The 16,511-nt window shown below is 39.6% G+C and overlaps 1 protein-coding gene across 2 annotated transcripts in view; it reads right to left on the bottom strand.

Annotated features, from left to right (window-relative positions):
• LOC136872738 (arrestin domain-containing protein 2) overlaps nt 1–16,511 on the bottom strand; it is a 192,872-nt gene that overhangs the window by 89,874 nt on the left and 86,487 nt on the right. The window contains exon 3 of one of the 2 annotated variants that reach the window (XM_067146568.2): nt 2,754–2,988. The exons of the other annotated variant lie outside the window; for it this stretch is intronic. Coding sequence (XP_067002669.2) covers nt 2,754–2,772 — 19 coding nt within the window. The 5' untranslated portion in view covers nt 2,773–2,988. The remainder of the gene's footprint in view (nt 1–2,753; nt 2,989–16,511) is intronic. 2 annotated transcript variants of the gene reach the window in all.

The raw sequence follows: 16,511 nt of genomic DNA, 5'->3' as shown, positions 1-16,511 counted from the left end.
TTACTTTTGTACCCATTTTCCTATGTAGTGTCAGGCTTGTCCATAGGAAATCCCACATACAAGTTCTGGGTCTACAAAATGTCTTTCTGCCCCTTTCTTGGCCTGTTTATCTGCCTTTTCATTTTCTTCTATGCCTGCATGCCCTGGTACCCATATTATTTTGACAATGTTGTACTTTGAGAGCTTCAGGAGAAGTCTGTGGCAATACCAGACAATTCTGGATATTATCCGGTCTGCCACTAGTGCCTTAATGGCCGCTTGGCTGTCTGTAACAATGAAAATGTTCTTATTCCTAAAGTTCATTTTCAGATTTTCTTCAAGACACGTTGTGATAGTTATCATTTCAGCTTGAAAGACTGTAGTGCGTCTGCCCAGGCTCATCTGGATTGATTTCTCAGGTCTTCCCCTGTTAATCCCTCCTCCTGTGCCATCCACAGTCTTTGAGCCATCAGTCCACCACACTATATCTTCTTTTTCAGTATTCCATTTGTTGATATCCCAGTTTTCTTTTTTTTTATTATGTGGGTCTCCAACAGTTTTTCAGAATTGTACTTTGGTATCATATGATCAGAAGGCATGTGTAGAACTTCCTCTATTGTTACTCTGTTAATTTTACAGTGTCCTAGATCGGGTCTTTGTGCATTCCAGCACTCTGATTGTGCCAATCTATGTGAACTCATTCTAGCCTGTACTTTTATGAAGTTACATGGAGATGGGAGGTCTAGTAAACTATTCAAGGCTTCTGTCGGTGTAGTTCTCATAGCCCCAGTTATGGTTATGCATGCCATTCTCTGTAGGCTATCCAATTTACTACTAACTTTTCCTTGGCTTATTTTCTGCCACCAGTTGATTGCAGCATAGGGCATCAACGTTCTAGTGATCATTATATATATCCACATTACCACTGATGGTCTTAGGCCACATGTCTTCCCGACAGCTCTTTTACATGCATACAGCAAGTTCTTGGCCTGGGTTATGTTCCTTTCTATATGTGGATTCCAGGTTAGATTTTTATCTAACACTACACCTAGGTCCAGTGCCTGTTCTTCCACATATATATTTTGCCCAAAGAGCTTCAGTGATCTCTTTCCCTCTAATTTTCTCCTTCTTGTAAAAGGGACCAGAGTTATCTTGTTCGGGTTGACTGATAGTTGTTCTTCCCGACATCAGTTCTCCACAAAGTTGAGTGATCTTTGCATGAGGTCCTGGATAACACTCATCACCTTACCTTGTACCACAATCACTAGATCATCTGTGTATCCTTGTTTATAGACACCCTCATCATTCAGCACAGCTATGATTTTGTTCACCACAAGGTTCCACAGCAGAGGCAAAAGAACTCCTCCCTGAGCACAGCCTCAGAAGGCCCTAACTGTCAGCCTTTCTTCAAACAGGGTTGTTTTTATCTTCCTTCAGTCTAACCTGGATTTAATCCATTTGATGACGGGTTTACTCACCTTGTTCTTTTCCAATGCTTTGATCATAGAGTCATAGGTTATATTGCTGAAGGCTCCTTCTATACCTATAAAATGCCGCCAGTGCAATTTCTTTATATTCTAGGCTTTCCTCTAGTTTACAAACCAACTGCTGGAGTGCTACTTTAGTGGATCTGCTAGGGCTATATGCAAACTGATTTTCATGTAACGTTGAGTTCAGTAGCACCGTTCTGATATATTTATCCAGAATTTTCTCCGTTGCTTTCAGCATGAAGGAGGTTAAACATAATGGTCTGTATGCTTTGTCTTGGGCACAGTTTTCCCTCTAAGGTTTAGGTATGAATACTGCTTTAGCTTCAGACTATGATTTTGGCACGTAGACTAGCTCTGAAGAGGTCCATCAGGGCATTGACGAGTATCTCCCATCCTTCCTGTAGGAGTATCGAAAGTATCTCGTCTGGCCCCAGATCCTTTATAGGGTGAAACATGTTGATTGCCCATTTTAAATGGTTGTGCTTTATTATTCTGTTGGCAAAGTTCTAGTCTGCTCTTTGAGCTCCAGTCTCTGTTCCAACCGTTTCTTCTTCTGTCATCTCCTCAGCCTCAGGAAAGGGACACACCATTAGCATCTTCAGCGTGTCCTTCCCCGCCTGAGTAAACAACCCATCTGGTTTCTCTGGTGCCCCCACCTGATTTATATGGGTTGCTTTCAGAACCTTCTGGAACCTTGCTGTTTCAGAGTGTGATTCCACTATCTCACAGAACATTCTCCAAGATTTTCTTTTTCTTTCCATATCTCTAGGTTATACTCAGTGAGTTTCCTATGATATCCCACATATCATTTCTAGATGATATTCTATACAACATCCTAACCTCTTTTTCCATTTTGGCTAGTTTGTTGTTCCACCACCTTATTTTTTGGTGGTTTTCTTTTCTTTGAGAGGACAGTTGTCATGGAATGAGTCTATAATGGCCTTTTCTAATAGTTCCACTGCCTCATCCATTTCTTTTTGTCCTCTCACATTAGTTGGAATTTTTTGTACAGCCTTCCCTAGAACTTCCCTGTATCTACCCCAGTTAGCTCATTTCGGGTCTTTGTACATCTCAATCCCACATAGTCTCGCATCTATTGCAAATTGGATGTGCTGGTGGTCTGCCAATGATGGTTCCTCCAGCGCCTTCCAGTCTTTAATAAAGTTTGCAATATGCGTGTAATGTCTGTTACCTCCCTACATTTTTTATTTATAAATGTAGGCTTGTTTCCTAGGTTTAGTATCATCAACTCAGTTCCAATAATAAACTCTAGTAAAGACTCACCTCTTGCATTGCAGTTCATGCTGCCCCATGCCGTGTGGTGTGAATTTGCATTTGCTCCAAGGACTAGGTGTTCGGCTTTCCTCGTTGCGTTGCAAATTAGGTTCTCAACTTCTTCTGATGGGGGCAGATTAGTTGAGTCATACGGTAGGTACGCAGAGCCTATGGTTATTTCTCTGGGAACTTCTCAATTTCCAAGTTTTATCTTGTCCGCCACTAAGTCCTTTGAACAATGTTCCTGCAACAGAAGGCATTTCAGTTTTCTGCTCACAAGTAAACCTGTTCTAAGCATATTCAGTGTAGTATTGTACATTAGCTTACTTCCAGATTCCACCACTCCTGCTACTCTGCCCTTAACTACCCATGGCTCTTGTATAAGAATCACATCGATAGCCTCAGAATTGAACTTCCTGACGAAATTGGCAACAGCTGACCTTTTATGTTGTAGGTTGGCCTGTAGAACTTTCAGTACCATCCTTGCCAATGCTGTGTTTTATTTTTCCCTTAATTACTTGAAATTTGATCTGCCCAAGTCCAAGCTTGGCCTTAAGGCCTCTCTTCTTGAGCTCTTCAAAATCTCTTTCATTAAGAGCCAAAACAATTGTCCTTCCTGTGTCATCAGTAGTTGTTTCATTCAGTACTCTCCACTCTTTTGTCGGAAGTTTGGTGTCATGCTGATGTATCCTGACAACCTTCATCTTGTCAGGTGGAGGAGGAAACTTGGTGATGACCTTTGTAATATTCAGCACCTTCTTGGCTTCTGCCACCTCCAAATTCTCCCCTTTTCAAGGGTTGCAATTGGCCACTGTCTGTTCCAGCCAGCTTTTAGTTTCTGGATTTGCACAGATCAGTACCATTGCTCCACTTTCCAGCCTTGGAGACTTGAGAAAGCCTGGAAGGCATCTGTCTGACAGCGGTTTCATTTGCACTATCGGAGCAGGTGAAAGTTCCTTCATGTCCTCCTTCTTCAGTTTCCCATCTGGAAAGGTTTCAGGTATTACTGCTATCTTGATTGGAGTTAGTCTTTCCAAAAAGGGCATGACCGTCTCTTCTTTCTCTTTCTTGGCAGGCGGTTTTGTAACCAAACTTGATGGCGTACTATATCTCGACCTTGGCCTTTTGGACGTTGTCGGAGGGATAGCCTCTCGCCGATCCCTGTTCCTTGGCTTCTCCTCTGTCCAAGTTCTAGCTGCTATTTTGGCTTCTTTTCTCGTTCTCTTCCTTTCCTTGTAATATGCACTGTTGTGAGGTGGTCTGTCGATATGAAATATGTTGATTTTCGATGCAGAAATCTTCAGTTCTGTCTCTATGGACGTTCCTGGTTTGCTTGTGGTAGCAGTCTGCTCTACTAGAGCTTCTGTTGCCATTTCTTGTTTTGTGTCAGCGACAGCCTGTCCAACTGGGACTTCTGTTTCCATTTTTTCATCTTGGGCTTGCTCCTGGGTCTGCTCTACTGGAGTTTCCATGGCTTCCCTTGATGTCGAAGTTTTTGAAACTGGTTCTTTATAAGCATCCACATTTCATTCAATCGTAGGGTTTTTGCCCCTTCTAGGGTCCTGAGCATCGTTCTCACCATCCGTGGTGAGGCATACAGCCAGACATTGTTCTCCCACAACTCAGGCTCTTTGTCGCAGAGACCACACCCCTCAGTCGTCCATCAAGCGGTCCGCCCCTGCCCCAAACCTAGCCAGGTTTGTTCTCCCTTCAGTAGGCCTACTCACGTGGTTTCCATTTGCATTTTCAAGACTGAGTTCACAGCCATGACTTTCCCAACCCATGGCTCGTCCAGGCTACGTAGAGTGATGTGTTGGTTACAGCACCCTGCAGTGAGCCTTCACCTCAATCACCTGCCCCACTTCACCTGAACCACCATATCACCCACGTGGGGGAACCATTGATGCCTCTTTAGCATGTGTGGGCGAGGCCTCCAGTTCCAAGCCTTGACTTGGGCTAGTAACAATCACAATGCCTCAAGAATTTTTCTGGCAATACCTGTTTTTGATCCGCAAGAGGGTATTTTATTTCCCTCAGACAAGTCTGGAGGGCCCCCCTATCCGCCACCTGGGGCACACCCGATAGGGGAACAGGTAAAAAAACCCTCATGGGATTGCGCCTGTTTTCAATACGAGCTCAGTAAAAGCGTATCTTGGCATCAATTATATTTATTCTATAAAGAATGGACAAGGAAATAAATCTTATACAGCAAACAGAGAGAGAGCCTAGAGTTGACGTGCAAGTGTTTTCAATGAGAGGTTAAATGCCAACCCTGCCATAAATTATCCCGAGGACTGACTGGGAAGAACAACAAAAAGAGTTGGGGGCGAGGAAAGACAATGGAACAGGAGGAAACAATACACTCAATATCCAGCTTTACAGTTAAAAGTAGTGTGACGGAAGTGTCATAAAAACAATTGAAAAGGAACGCAATTGAGCCAAGTGATACATTCACAACAGATCTGAACTAACGTCAAAAAGACAGATTGGAGGCCCAGAAAATATGGCCAAGCTCGAACAATAGTAGAAAGTCTAACCCTAGCACGCAGTAACAGGGGAAGAATCAAATTCAGGGCAAGGAGTCACAAATGACCAGCCAATGAGGAAAAGTGTCATGTAAATTATCCCTGTAGGATTGGTTGAGGCCAAGAGAAACCAAAGTGAAGAATATACTGGAGGGAGAAAACCGAGTTGATAAATTTATTTAAACCTAGGAATTTCATTTTTGTCCGTATTGAACTGAGAAAGGATGATAGGAAAACTTAAAACGGTCCAACTTTTCAATACAAAATGTTATAGTTTATTTATAACATGTATTTGTACTTGGAACTAGTTTCAACGCTGATTTGCGTCATCATCAGCCAAAATGTGGAAATAGGCAAGCATTTAGGCATTTATATTACACAAGGCGTTACATTAAACAATACACATCTTACAAGGAGATAAAAACAGGAACGAGTATAGAAACAAATGAATCGTTGAGAAAACAAAAGTTTTACATATTAAAAATAATCTTAACCACACATCTTGCAGTGCGAAAGTGTTCTTCTTGAATGATTCCTGAATATAAAACACACGTGCACACATTTCTGAAGAGCCAGCAGGCAGGACAAAGTAAAGTGAAACCTTAAGAGTTCTCATTTTTCTGTGTTCTGACTAACTAATGAAGTCTCCCTTGAGTTCCTGATAAACATACAAAACAGGAAATTCTCCTTCACTCTCAACAATAGCTATAAAGACCAACGGTAAAATTTCATTTTAAATATTGTGCAGAGACGTGAAAGCATGATTTTGAACATGATATAACTCCTTCATATAACCCAGTTTTTTACACAAGGTGTTACATTAAATAAAACACATCTTACGAGGAGATAAAAACAGGGACGAATGTAGAAACACATGCATCGTTGAGAAAGCAAAGTTATACATATTAAAAATAAGCTTAACCACACAACTTGCAGTGCGAAAATATTTGCCTTGAATGATTCCTGAATACAAAACGCACGCGCACACACTTCTAAACAGCCAGCAGGCGGGGAAAAAATAAGGTGAAATCTTAAGAGTTCTTCTGAGAAGAGTTCATCATTCTTTCTATGATCTGACTAACTAATGAAGTCTCCCTTGAGTTCCTGATAAACATACACAACAGGAAATTAAACAATACACATCTTACAAGGAGATGAAAACAGGGAAAGTTATACATATTAAAAATAACCTTAACCACACATCTTGTAGTGCGAAAATATTCGTCTTGAATGATTCCTGAATACAAAACACACGCGCACACATTTCTGAAGAGCCAGCAGGCAGGAAAAAGTAAAGTGAAACCTTAAGAGTTCTTCTGAGAAGAGTTCATCATTTTTTCTATGTTCCGACTAATTAATGAAGTCTCCCTTGAGTTCCTGATAAACATACACAACAGGAAATTCTCCTTCACTCTCAACAATAGCTATAAAGACCAACGGTAAATTTCATTTTAAATATTGTGCAGAGACGTGAAAGCATGATCTTGAATATAATATAACTCCTTCATTTAACCCGATTTTTTACACAAGGTGTTACATTAAACAATACACATCTTACGAGGAGATAAAAACAGGGACGAATGTAGAAACAAATGCATCGTTGAGAAAGCAAAAATTATACATATTAAAAATAAGCTTAACCACACAACTTGCAGTGCAAAAATATTTGCCTTGAGTGATTCCTGAATACAAGACGCACGCGCACACATTTCTAAAGAGCCAGCAGGCAGGAAAAAGTAAGGTGAAACCTTAAGAGTTCTTCTGAGAAGAGTTCATCATTCTTTCTATGTTCCGACTAACTAGTGAAGTCTCCCTTGAGATCCTGATAAACGTACACAACAGGAAATTCTCCTTAACTATCAACAATAGCTATAAAAGACCAACGGTAAATTGTATTTTAAATACTGTGCAGAGATGTGAAAGAATGATCTTGAATATGATATAACTTCTTCATTTAACCACATTTGAAAGTCTCTCTCTATATTACATAGCTTCATTAACACACCATTCTGTAGATGCACAAAATAATCTTGTAATCTTCACAGGTCCGGTATTCAGCTCGACAAGAATATAAAATAGGTGATAAGGAATACGTTGTTGAGAGTTTGGAGGATGACTGTGCCAGTATTTGTGGTGTATTGTGGTGTCGGAACATAGAAAGAATGATGAACTCTTCTCAGAAGAACTCTTAAGGTTTCACCTTACTTTTTCCTGCCTGCTGGCTCTTTAGAAATGTGTGCGCGTGCGTCTTGTATTCAGGAATCACTCAAGGCAAATATTTTCGCACTGCAAGTTGTGTGGTTAAGCTTATTTTTAATATGTATAATTTTTGCTTTCTCAACGATGCATTTGTTTCTACATTCGTCCCTGTTTTTATCTCCTCGTAAGATGTGTATTGTTTAATGTAACACCTTGTGTAAAAATCGGGTTAAATGAAGGAGTTATATTATATTCAAGATCATGCTTTCACGTCTCTGCACAATATTTAAAATGAAATTTACCGTTGGTCTTTATAGCTATTGTTGAGAGTGAAGGAGAATTTCCTGTTGTGTATGTTTATCAGGAACTCAAGGGAGACTTCATTAGTTAGTCGGAACATAGAAAAAATGATGAACTCTTCTCAGAAGAACTCTTAAGGTTTCACTTTACTTTTTCCTGCCTGCTGGCTCTTCAGAAATGTGTGCGCGTGTGTTTTGTATTCAGGAATCATTCAAGACGAATATTTTCGCACTACAAGATGTGTGGTTAAGGTTATTTTTAATATGTATAACTTTCCCTGTTTTCATCTCCTTGTAAGATGTGTATTGTTTAATTTCCTGTTGTGTATGTTTATCAGGAACTCAAGGGAGACTTCATTAGTTAGTCAGATCATAGAAAGAATGATGAACTCTTCTCAGAAGAACTCTTAAGATTTCACCTTATTTTTTCCCCGCCTGCTGGCTGTTTAGAAGTGTGTGCGCGTGCGTTTTGTATTCAGGAATCATTCAAGGCAAATATTTTCGCACTGCAAGTTGTGTGGTTAAGCTTATTTTTAATATGTATAACTTTGCTTTCTCAACGATGCATGTGTTTCTACATTCGTCCCTGTTTTTATCTCCTCGTAAGATGTGTATTATTTAATGTAACACCTTGTGTAAAAAACTGGGTTATATGAAGGAGTTATATCATGTTCAAAATCATGCTTTCACGTCTCTGCACAATATTTAAAATGAAATTTTACCGTTGGTCTTTATAGCTATTGTTGAGAGTGAAGGAGAATTTCCTGTTTTGTATGTTTATCAGGAACTCAAGGGAGACTTCATTAGTTAGTCAGAACACAGAAAATGAGAACTCTTAAGGTTTCACTTTACTTTGTCCTGCCTGCTGGCTCTTCAGAAATGTGTGCACGTGTGTTTTATATTCAGGAATCATTCAAGAAGAACACTTTCGCACTGCAAGATGTGTGGTCAAGGTTATTTTTAATATGTATAACTTTTGTTTTCTCAACGATTCATTTGTTTCTATACTCGTCCCTGTTTTTATCTCCTTGTAAGATGTGTATTGTTTAATGTAACGCCTTGTGTAATATAAATGCCTAAATGCTTGCCTATTCCCACATTTTGGCTGATGATGACGCAAATCAGCGTTGAAACTAGTTCCAAGTACAAATACATGTTATAAATAAACTATAACATTTTGTATTGAAAAGGTGGACCGTTTTAAGTTTTCCTATGATAAATTTAGCCGCGCAGGACCTGGAAAGGCACTCTTTAATCCTTAGTGGTATTGTAATTGCAGTTGTAGTCTTATCGACATCAGAATTCTTAGTACACGCACGCACATTAATGGTGTCCCGACATAAACAATCAACACTGCCCCACTCCAGTACTGAAGAGGAGGGGAGAGAGTAAAGGGATAGTATTGAAAGGCCACTCCAGTACTGAAAAGGAGGGGAAGGGAGTGAACAGGTAGTGCTGAATACACAGTGTGTGTATTCCGGCGTTATACTGTAACATTATAATAAGATGGCTCCTATCCTATCACAGGTGAATTGAGGACGTATTATTGGCATGTGGAAGGCTCACATGGTCCCCCAAGCAATACCACAAGCAATACCATGCAGTCTTAAGACAGTTTGGAGATGGATAGAAATATGGCAAGAACGAGGTGAAGAAGGATTGGTAGACCCGATATAACACAGCTACAAAATATTCCTAACTAGTATAAAATACTTGTTGGTTAAAAACCTCATTTACCTCTTAATACTGTAATTATCAGAGTAGGTTACTTTTTTATTTTTATGTTAAAATGCTATTTGTTCAGGACGTCGACCTATAGAGTTCTTTTGCTCCTACTTGCACAATATATGAACCTGCATGTAATTGGAATTGCGGAAGTGTTGAGTGTTGAATGTAAGAAACGTTAAGGACGACACAAACACGCAGTCCCCAGGCCAGGGATATAATCATTTACAATTAAAACCCCCTGACCCTGCCTGGAATCGAACCCGGGGCGGTCGGACGCGTTGCCCCGTACACCGCGGGCCGGACGAGTAGGTAACCTAATGCTGTACTTCAATACATCCTCCATTCGATCACAACGAAGTCTTGTAGTGGGCTGTATGCATGCAGTCCATACAGCAATGCGTTAAGCGAAAAGGTGAGTCATTGTGCTTTCGACACTACCTCTTCACTCTCTTCCCCCATGTTGTGTACTGGATGGGCCTTCAACATTACCCCTTCACTGTCTCCCCTTCTTTTCAGTAGGTACTGGAGTGGGGCAGTGTTGATTGTTTATGTCGGGACACCATTAATGTGCACGTCTGTACTATCGGCAAATACAGTAGAGACAATACGACACACTGAGCGAGATATTGAGGGACAGCTATTGGAGCTCACTCTAGCGGATAGACCTGAACAGTACTGATTCTCTCATAAGAGCACGTGTATTTTTGTGTGAACTTTTTGGTGTTATTTATGCGTTTTCAGTGAGCTGACATAATTAAATAGTAGCGTGTGTCATTCCTTGATATCTCCTCTCAACATGAGGGGAAAGGTATGTGCTGTGTTTGGCTGCAGTAATTACGAAGTAGAGAAAAATGTGCGGTCGTTCTTCAGGTTCCCTCGTGACAAGAACATGTAAGTAATATTGTGTTTGCATATATATTCTTCCAGTGACAGAGATTTTTATAGTACTTCATAATCTTCTGACCTGCTCGACCCATATTTTAACTGGCATAAAATGCAATATGCATATTTTATTGTATAGTGCAGCAGTTAACCTTCAATACCGATGTGTTGTTGTAGGTGTAATCTGTGGGTTTTGAAATGTCACAGAAGTGATTTGGATAAGGTGTACAAGAAAGAAGGAACGTTACGCTTATATAAGAATTATAAGATCTGTTCAGATCATTTCCATGCCAGCGACTTTAAAAATCCTCGACTATACAGCCAAGGGTATGTTACATTTTTACTCTAATTGTACGCAAATATTCCTCAAAGCATCACTATCGACAACATTTTCATACTTTTCTTTCTTTAATCCCTCTTCTCAGATTAAAGCCGGAATTTTATAGTTTTTCTTTCTGTTAGTAGGCTTCATGTTAAGAGGAAAATTGTCCAGCTTTTAAATGTTAAATCATTGCATCATATGTGTAAGGAATGTGCCGATATTTTTATTGACAAGTGTCTTAATGTGATCATACAATATTTTTAAATGAGAAAAAAGACAAATCCAACCGTAAAAGTTCAGACAGGAATGCTAAAGCTAAAAAAGTAACGCATAAATGAAAGATCAAGCCATTTCACAGCAGCCCATTTCATATCTTGTTTATGTGTCCAATTTCAGTCTTTGAATAATAACCTTTTAAATAATTCTTCATTCATTTATCCAGAATTGCTTTAGCAACTTCGAAGTTAATATCTCAATACCACTTTCTTTCTAGACGTAATTTATTTATCCACTTCCGCATATACACTTCCATTGATATTTGAATTTAGCGCGATTTGTTCAGGTCAAGTCACTAGGAGCGCCACCGTAGAATTGTCTCCCATTTCAGCAAGGTGAAATCCGTAAGTGTCGCGTATTGTCTCTACTGTATTTGTTATCGGTCTTAGCATCAGTCGTCGAACAGTTTATTTCTCGTTCACAGATTGTCAGACTCTTGTACTTGTGAATCGGCAAGCGAGTTCGTGTTACTTTTGGACGTCTCACTGGTACACTCTACCTATTGTCGGGTGACGTTCATATTTACAGAGAGATGCATTGAGACGCTTTTACAGTGTGTTAATATTTAGATATCATTTTACTTCATGTCAGAGAGTTGTCTAGGCACTCTGAATCAAAGTCCGGGAACGCAGTTATCTGAACTTATAAGAAAATAATAATCAGAGAAACAGTTATTCTTAATCAGAGTTACCATTTTACAGTCGAGTCCATCGGAACATGCGCGACGGTGGAAGGCTATTGTTCACCGCATAAAGTGACTAACGTGGGCTTGACCGACGTCGAGGTCCAAATCGTGTCCCGGAAATACAGAACAGTGTTAATCGGCAGTGCGGGAAATGTTCTGTCGGGAGACCGCGGCGCGAACGAACGGCGAGAACCATGAACTGTGAGCAGAGGGAGAGATAGACAATGTTAGCACCTAAATTTAATACCATTACAAATTCTAGCATGCTATAGTAGCCACACAAACTCAGGAGCTCAGTTACACATAGCTCATAAAGTGACCGTAATTTTATAGTGTCACTAGGCTACCGACGAGACATCATTGCACGAGATATTCCGGAGACGCTACCTCAGGAGCAACCTATCCAGGACAAGGGCGCGACAATGGAGAACAGCAGCTGGACCACAGGGAAGACGGAACTGATATCTGGACATCTTACGCCTACTACAATGATGGCTTAAACAGAATGGGGCCGTCCGATCCGAAGCAAGGAGTGACCTGAAGGCTGAGTAGCAAACATACCATTTTAATTATGTAGCACTTTACGTAGATATTTAGAGGGATTTGTAAACAGTAGTTTCAATTCGTGGAATTTTGTATTTTCAAAGAGGCAATCGCCAGTAACGTAAGAGTAAAAGCTAGAATTGGTAAATGAATCGACCCATTTCATCTCATTTCATCTTGTTTTGTGTGGGAGCTTAACGTAAGAATGCATGTCATTTGGAAACACACTGTAAATAAGGGTCAAATCAATGTGGATAATTACATTTCATTCAGTGATAGTTTTCCTTTCTTAATAAACGCGCAGACAAGCTTCAAATATAATGTTAGGCCTAGTGTAATCTAGTAGTATGCATGCTTTGAAACGAATGAGGACATGCGTGGATATGTGTGATTTTCTACGTATGCTAGAGAATGAAAGTGATTGTTACATGCATGTTTTAAGTTCTTCGATCCTAATCAAGAGGAGAATCATCGAGAGAATTCAAAGTGTTAAATTAAATCAGTGAGATGTTCGGCCGTCAAAGGTGTGTTGAGAAGAGTTAACATTCAGCATCTAGGAATGAACCAAGTAGTCAGATGTAAATTTCAGGGAATAATTCCTGTTGTCGTAGGAAGAGTTCATATTTACTGGTCTTCGTATTAATAGAATGGTCTAACTAAACGTGGATAGAGTCTTCATTGTAATGGCACGATAGTCATGTGGAATCAGACTGTAGTGTACAGACAGGCCTTGGGAAGGTAATAGTAAGATTGAGAAGTGTAATTCCCCTAGTTAGTGAGATTAGGGAGCGTGTGTGATCTCCCAGTGTGTAAGTTAAATGCCGCCAGGGCTAGTGTGGTCGGGCGAAGCGAATAGTCAATATCCCAAGGATTGTCATAAACGAAGGCCCATGCGCATTCATCACCCACAGTTTTATTTAATGAGTTAGACAGTGCTTTCGGTAAGTGACCTGGGAAGGGCATACGCTAGGTTCATTTCAGAGATAGTCATCGTTGGTATGAATGACAGGCGAACAGCGTTCATGGCTGAATGTTAATATTATGTATTTTGGTTTGTATGTGAGACTGACATTATGTTTACAGGTGTTGTGAGTGCGTCATGTGTTTAATTTATGTTGTAAATAATGTGTGTCCGTGGTAAATTGAAATCCACGCGAGGGATGATGTAAGTGATTTGATAATATTGTTTGTGCATAAGAAATTATTTAGTGCGATTCATTTTACCAAGCTTTAGAGTTAGGGTTAGTCATCCCTTAAATATGTACGTAGAGGTCGGATAGGATTTCACCACAATGTTTTGTGAGCATGAAATTTAGCTACTCACGCCATTCAACGAGAAATAAAATACAAGCACAGTTTTGGTTTTGCTTCAACATTAAAGAACTTAAATCCACGAGTGTAAATGGGAATATTCGTGTTAATTATATAAAGGACTTTGGACGTTCATATACGCAATGAGTTTTACAGTTATTGAATCCAGGGATGTTTAATTTGTTTTTGTTTAATTTGCCTTACTATTTATGTGCATATTTTGAATAAATTAGGATCTGGTTTAAATCAACTGTTGCCCATTATTCAGTAGATAGCTTCACCCATTATACAATGTCTGTTTATAGAAGTATATGTTCCCAAAATCTGAAATAGCGGTGAAAGTTCGAATTTTTCATAGAGGGTTAGGACCGGACACACCTGAGTGGCTGGCTAGTTGGGGCATCACCAGATTTTGGTGGCTATATGGGGACAGGATGGCAAGCATAATTGACAGTCATACAAATTTTATTGAAAAATGGAAGGGTATGTATAGGTACTTTAAGGTAGAAACAGGTTCCAAGAAGGACTTTCCAGGGATCATTAATGAACAAGGGGAGTGTGTATTTGAGGATCTTCAAAAGGCAGAAGTTTTCAGTCTGCGGTATGTAAAGGTTGTTGGTTACCAGGATAATGTCCAGATAGAGGAGGTGACTAATGCTAAAGAAATATTAAAATTTACATATGATAAGAATGGCAGTTACAATAAGATACAAAAGTTGAAAACTAGGAAAGCAGCTGGAATTGATAAGATTTCTGGGGATATACTGCGCCGTTCCTGCATCCAGGGCGGGTCACGAAGAAATCCAGACTAGCTCATTACCGGTTAATTTCCAATTTCTATTTTGTTCTGAAGTCGTGGATTCACGGAGATTATTAGACAGTTGTATTCAACGGCTGATTTCTTTTCAATAAAGTGGATGGATGTCTCCACCGTGCCGATCAATCATTCTCACGTAGTATAATTCGCAATACTTAACCTAAGATAGACTATATTAATATCTGCTTATATTAGTACAGTTGAACAAGATTTATACGTAACTCTATTCTGTGTAATTCCTATTTGTACGTAATTTCCTTTAGGTCCTAGCAAGATATAATTTAAAAGCGTGTTAATTAAACCTTATTTTTACGTAATCCGTCTATACATAATTCGCTGCTATACGTATTAAATGTCAGTGATATATAACCGAGTTTTGCGTAATTGTAATGAGCACGTGTTTTTAAAAAGAAACTACTGTATTTACGAAATTTCCTCTTTGTCGGCGTAGGCGGAAATAGAGTGGTCGGGTTTCGGTGCTGAAACAGAACACAAATAATTTCACCGAGTTACATTGTTGACCCTTACTTACCGGCAGCTTAACAAAGGCCAACCGAGCGAGTCCCCTTTGCTCTCTGTCTCGCTCTCCTCTACCTTTGTCATTTTTTACCTTCACAATGCTGCCAAAGATTAAGATACATTACAAGCAAAGTCGGCGGTTTTGGTGTGGAGACAAAAGAAAATACAGTAAATTTGCTTGAATATGAAAATTTCTTTCGTGGGAACAACGGAGAAGTAAAATGTCCACGGAGCCAGTATCTGGTGTTTACTGTTGAACAGTAGTTTTGTCATTCAGTTGCTTTTTATTAGCTATGGAGAACAGGAAAAGTTATACGGTACCCCAAGATGAAAAAGCAAAATTTATACGAAAAGTGGACGCTAATCCACACAAAACAAAAACTGAAATCGCTTCAGAATTAGGGATTGCTTATACCACGCTATGTACAGTCATCAGTAAAAGAAATGCTATTTTGGATGAGTTCTTAAGACTGTGCTCAAAATCAGCAAAGCGTAACTGTCAGCAAGAAGGAAGGTACCGGTACGTAGATTTGGAGACAGCACTTTTCACATGGTTCCAGCAAAAGCGGACTGCAGCTCTACCAATTAGTGGCAACAGATTTAGCTAGAATGATGAGTATCACTGCTGATTTCAAGGCTTCATCAGGATGGTTGCAAGGATTTAAAGATCGTCACGGAATCACAGGGAGAACAATTTGCGGTGACTCAAAAGCTGTGGATGACGTCATGGTGCAACACTAGAAAGAAGAGGTTCTGCCGGATATTTTAAGCGATTATCAGCCTCCAAACATTTGCAATTGTGATGAGACCGGCCTATTCTACAATCTCTTTCCTAATAAAATATTAGCTGAAAAAGATAACTCTTGCCATGGAGGGAAGAAAAGTAAAATTCGTGTAACAGTACTTTTTGTCACCAATGCAGATGGATCTGACAAACCTCCTCCACTTGTGATAGGAAAATCAAAGAATCCAAGGTGTTTTAAGGGTGTGAAAACAAAACCTACAGAATATGAATCCAACAGAAATTCTTGGATGACTATGCTTCTAATGGAACAGTGGTTGAAAAAACTGGACATTAAAATGAATAAGAAACAGAAGAAGATCCTTCTTGTTATGGATCGATGTGCAGCACATCCATCTCAAATCATTCTGGAGAATGTCCGAGTGGAATTTTTCCCTCCTAACTGTACCAGTGTTCTACAACTGCTTGATTTGGGCATCATTGCAAATTTCAAAGTGCATTATAGAAAAATGCTGGTTCAACATTTAATAACACTGAGTGATGCAGGAAATGAACCTCTTTCCATTAATTTGCTACAAGCCATGGACTTTATTTCAGTTGCCTGGAAGCAGGTGTCATCCTCCACAATCAGCACCTGTTTCCACGAAGCTGGTGTCTTACTAGAAGAGGCTGCCTCTAATGATGATAATGGGGACAAAGTTTTGTCTGGCAATAAGCTAACGCTACCGGATGGTGCAGAATTTCACTGGATAATTACGGTACTTAACAATTTTTTGGATTGTTGACGATTGTTGCTACATGCACATGATAGTTGTGTAAATAAATAAAAAGTCAGCTGATTCATTATTCCGATAATTTGTAGTCTTAGTTCCCTGCATACTTTGTACTTTCCACCTTCGTTTATTCATCGAGTAAAAGT

The sequence above is a fragment of the Anabrus simplex genome, chromosome 4 (assembly GCF_040414725.1).
Source record: "Anabrus simplex isolate iqAnaSimp1 chromosome 4, ASM4041472v1, whole genome shotgun sequence".
Lineage (NCBI taxonomy): Eukaryota > Metazoa > Arthropoda > Insecta > Orthoptera > Tettigoniidae > Anabrus > Anabrus simplex.
The sequence above is the reverse complement of the archived record's forward strand: the minus strand, read 5'-3'. Positions and strand labels throughout refer to the sequence as shown.